Source organism: Musa acuminata, chromosome BXJ1-5 (genome assembly GCF_036884655.1).
Source record: "Musa acuminata AAA Group cultivar baxijiao chromosome BXJ1-5, Cavendish_Baxijiao_AAA, whole genome shotgun sequence".
NCBI lineage: Eukaryota > Viridiplantae > Streptophyta > Magnoliopsida > Zingiberales > Musaceae > Musa > Musa acuminata.
This window is the reverse complement of record NC_088331.1, coordinates 8471493-8475420: the sequence shown is the minus strand read 5'-3', so window position 1 is coordinate 8475420 and position 3928 is coordinate 8471493. Positions and strand designations below refer to the sequence as shown.

At 42.0% G+C, this 3928-nt stretch overlaps 1 protein-coding gene across 2 annotated transcripts; it reads left to right on the top strand.

The window, feature by feature from the left end:
• The first annotated feature begins 321 nt into the window (after positions 1-321).
• Positions 322-3582, top strand: LOC135673581 (uncharacterized). 2 transcript variants are annotated; one of them, XM_065182637.1, is made up of 4 exons: positions 322-689; positions 983-1109; positions 1198-1734; positions 3366-3582. In XM_065182637.1, exons 1-4 carry the CDS (start codon positions 651-653, stop codon positions 3407-3409), a joined length of 747 nt encoding a protein of 248 aa, XP_065038709.1. In that variant the 5' UTR covers positions 322-650; the 3' UTR covers positions 3410-3582. The 2 variants fall into 2 exon arrangements, with proteins under 2 accessions (XP_065038709.1, XP_065038711.1); XM_065182639.1 differs by lacking the exon at positions 3366-3582 and having other exon boundaries at positions 323-689; positions 1198-1833.
• The last annotated feature ends 346 nt before the right edge of the window (positions 3583-3928 follow it).

Sequence of the window (3928 nt, the reverse complement as noted above, 5' to 3'; positions counted from 1 at the left end):
CTTGCGTGTGGAAACAGTCCTGACTCCTTCGACCTGTTTCAGTCAACGTAATTGCCGTCATTTCCTTTGCACAGACATCACATGAGACTACACGGAAAGGCGAGAGAGAGGTCTGTTCACGTAAAGGTGACATCAGACGGCTTCGATGTTCATGAGAGTTCCATTTTGTAGAAAAAGAAGATTCATTGAATCGTAAACATATCCAATGTAGCATTTGATGTTGGTTTCTGTAAATCTCTTGCTAACACCAACTATGTTCTCCAAGAGAATCAACAGTAGATTACTCGAACATGATCTTGAAGTCATATGAGTTCAATGTGAGTAGCACAATATGCAGACGATGATAAAAAGACGAAAGGAATTGCTGTACAAAAGCAAGCTGTGCTTTCACGTGAACCTTCTTCTTCAAGGGAGAAGAGACACTTCATAGGACATCTCTCTGTCTCAAACTGGAGCAGCATTCACAGCAGCAACTTCCAACTCCCAAATCCAATGGTGATTGGTCCCCTCAACCCAATCCACTTGTTTACGATGTGTTACTTCTGATTCACCTGTAAAACACACTACCCACACACATCCGTCTTCCTCCTTTCGTCGCTCCCCCTCCTCATTTCTGATTCCAGTCCCGATCTCAGCTCCGATTCCTTCCCATGGACTACGAGCGCATCCACAAGCCTTTGTCCCCCCAGGTAATCTCTAGTCTCTGGTCTCCCTCTCTATTTCTCTGAGCTCAAGGACTGGTATCCGAGATTCGCAAATCAAACCTCCTGCATGGGTCCCTCATCGCATTGATTTCGCTGCAAAACTTTTCGTCCGGATGTGCTTGCTTCGGCTCCGATTCGATGCCTTTTGTTGCAATGATTCGAGTTTGAAAAGACCAGAGATGGAGTTTACCTTTAAGATCGTTTCTTGGATACTTTGATGGGGTGTTCTTATGATTTCAGTCGGATTTTTGGGTTAAATTTGGTGTTTTGCCGTTTAGGGCGGTGGATTCTCCCCTAAGAAGCTGCGGGCGATGCTGCTTGGAGCGGAGAGGAGGAGAAAGGAAAAGGAGGAGCTCGAAACGAAGACTTCACTGAGATCTGAACCCTCGGAGTTCGAGGACAGAAGTAAAGATTTCTCCTTTCTTGTCTTGGATGAAAAAAAGGTGAGATTTTTACACTTTAATTGAAAGGATACCTTGGCGAAATCTTGCAGGGGCCAGTGCCGCGGATAGCTGCAAGGATGTAGAGTGCTCCACGTCAACGGAGATGGCGAGTGGCCACAGATCGAGGGATCACGCGACGGGGGAACCTAGGGTTAAGTGTCAGGAAGAGGATTCTTACGAATCGGAGAGCGCGTCATCTGGCTTCGAGTTCCAGAAGGCGGAGCGAACGCCGGCGCACCGGTTGACGGCCGCAGCAGCGTTCGTGCCACCGTTCTCGAAGCCGGCGCCATCGAAATGGGACGATGCACAGAAGTGGATTGCCAGCCCGACAACTAACCGAGGGGGAAGTAAGGCCGGCGGAGGGCAGCCGAAGAAGGGTAGTCTGGCGGGACACATGAACCGACATGCAGCGGCGAAGGTTGTCTTGGATGTGGAGGAAGTAGACACCAAGAGGGTGGACGGGTGCCAAGCAAGCAAGCAAGTCGGTGAGATTAAGAGTGTGAATTGGCTGGCCGAGCCTTGTCCTGTTCCGGATTCAGGGATGAAGCTTGGAGTTGCTGTGGAGAATTCAGTGGTTGATTCTGCTGGTAATCTTGATCTATTCGATCTTTTGTTGTCTTCTAGTTGATCTTCTCGACTCTGCACCTTATGCTTCAAAGTAATTGATAGGTTCTTTATTAGGTTTATACTGTCTTTTATGATCTTTTCCTCCTCATTTTCTTGTTACATTGTATCATCATTGGGAACGTTTACAACATGAAGTAGTTGCCAATTCATCCGCATAATGGTTTGCAGGCATTGTCATTTTGATTGCAAATCAATAAGCAACTCAGAAATTCTCTGCCTAGGGAACGAACGAAACAAGGTTGAAAAAAAGGATTTGTTACAAAATTAGACAAAGAACTACTGCATATGGCATTTCTGGGTTATAACATGCTTTCAGTGTTTCAGTGATATCGATTGCATTCTCTATGACTTTGGTTTTATAACACCAACCACAGTACCTCTTTTATGTCCTAGTGAAGAACTATCAGCCAACAACACTTGCAAGTTTGTCATCTTTGGAAATTTTAAGTTGTCAAATGCTGCGTCATTACGTTTTTTTGTTGATCTAGTTCTAACAGATACCAGGGCGGAATTCAACAGTGTTAACTCAAGTAGACTTCTTTAGCACAATTATCTGTCGCTGTTAACTCAATAATTCTACAACCTTGCTTTTATATGCCTCCGTATTATTTTTGTTCCTTGACAGCCAAGAATCTGTCACTTCTTAGATATTTTTATTGATTTGCAATCAAATCAATATAAAAAAAATCTGTCGTTTCAGAATTCGCTTTGGTAGCCCCATGATAATACCCTAGCCATTGCTAGCACTGGTTTTTTACACACTACCATCACCATGGATTTTGTTGTAGTCCTACCGTTGTTCTTTACGATCATATATACAATTTTGCTTCTTTATTTTTTTCTTTTTCAGTATCTTGCCATATACTTAATTTAGCATGTAGTGAGATATAATGTGCTCAGATCCAGCACTATTGCACAGCACCCGTGTCAACCTGGGATGGTTGCTGATGCAGGAAATTGACACATTTGGAATTAAGTAGACTTGATCTGAACTCTGCCGATTTTGGCTGATTTAGGGCAATCCAGACTTGTTTTTAAAAAAAATTGAAGAAAATTTCATTATATCAAATAGCGTACAGACATGTGGACTCAAACATGAGACATATCACTTGTGCAACATTGCACTTAACAACTCAAATATCTCAATAGAGAAAATAATTTGGACTTGTCGATTGGGAAGAAAAGTAGCACTATGGTCTTCCCCTTATGGAACCTCCAACTTGAACTAAAATCTCTTCCAACATAGTGTGCTATGTTTTATTCATCAAACACATCCAAACTTATATGAGCACTCATCCAAACATTTTAAACACCTTCGTAAGCAACTTAATGCTAGTGCATTTTACAAGGTAATGTGCTATGTCGTTTAGTTTTTCTCCAAATGCTACTTAACCATCTCAGCATTTTACAAATGACCCCAACTTACAACTCCATCATCCTTTAAACTTTTTTTTTTATGAACTTTAACATCCAAAAGAAATTAAGCTGTTTTTGTATTCATGTTTTCTTACTCCTTATTCTAATTTTGATTGTTGATTGTTGGTAGAGGCTGAACCTTCTTGTCATGGTATGTTGTTCTCTTATGATCTAGGTGACAATGGTTCGAGCCGTGGCAATAGTCTCCCTGCTTGCTAGGGTAAGGCTGATTAATTGACCGTCCCTAAGCCCTGCATTGGTGGGACCAGGAGCAGTTTAAGAGTAGTTTTCAAGATTTAGTCTCTGGCAGGGCCATGGAAATCACAACTATGGTATTCCAGCCTAGATTTATACCTTGTCACATTAGGAAACATATTTTGTTTTTATGAATTTGGATTTATGAAAAATTGTTGAAAACGGTTTTCAACTTCCCTCTAAACCGATGAACAAATGGTCGGATTTGGAGAAGAAGTATTTTTCTTTAAACGCAAAGGCTATGAATGCATTATTTTGCGCTTTGGACAAAAATGAGTTCAATCGGGTTTCTTTGTGCGAAACGGCTTTTGACATATGGCATACTCTTGAACTCACACACGAAGGCACTTCTAGAGTTAAAGATTCGAAAATCAACTGGAGTCTGTCCGGTTATCACGATGTCCCTCTCGAGTAACCTATGACCGGGATTATTTAGGATATGTGTTTAAAGGTGAATCGATCTCATTATCGTGATCTCATCAC

Coding starts and splice junctions, on each gene's coding strand:
- LOC135673581 (XM_065182637.1), top strand. CDS start 651: ATGGACTACGAGCGCATCCACAAGCCTTTGTCCCCCCAG. Junction 1,110..1,197: donor CTCGGAGTTCGAGGACAGAA/GTAAAGATTTCT, acceptor GAAATCTTGCAG/GGGCCAGTGCCGCGGATAGC. Junction 1,735..3,365: donor TTCAGTGGTTGATTCTGCTG/GTAATCTTGATC, acceptor CTTATGATCTAG/GTGACAATGGTTCGAGCCGT.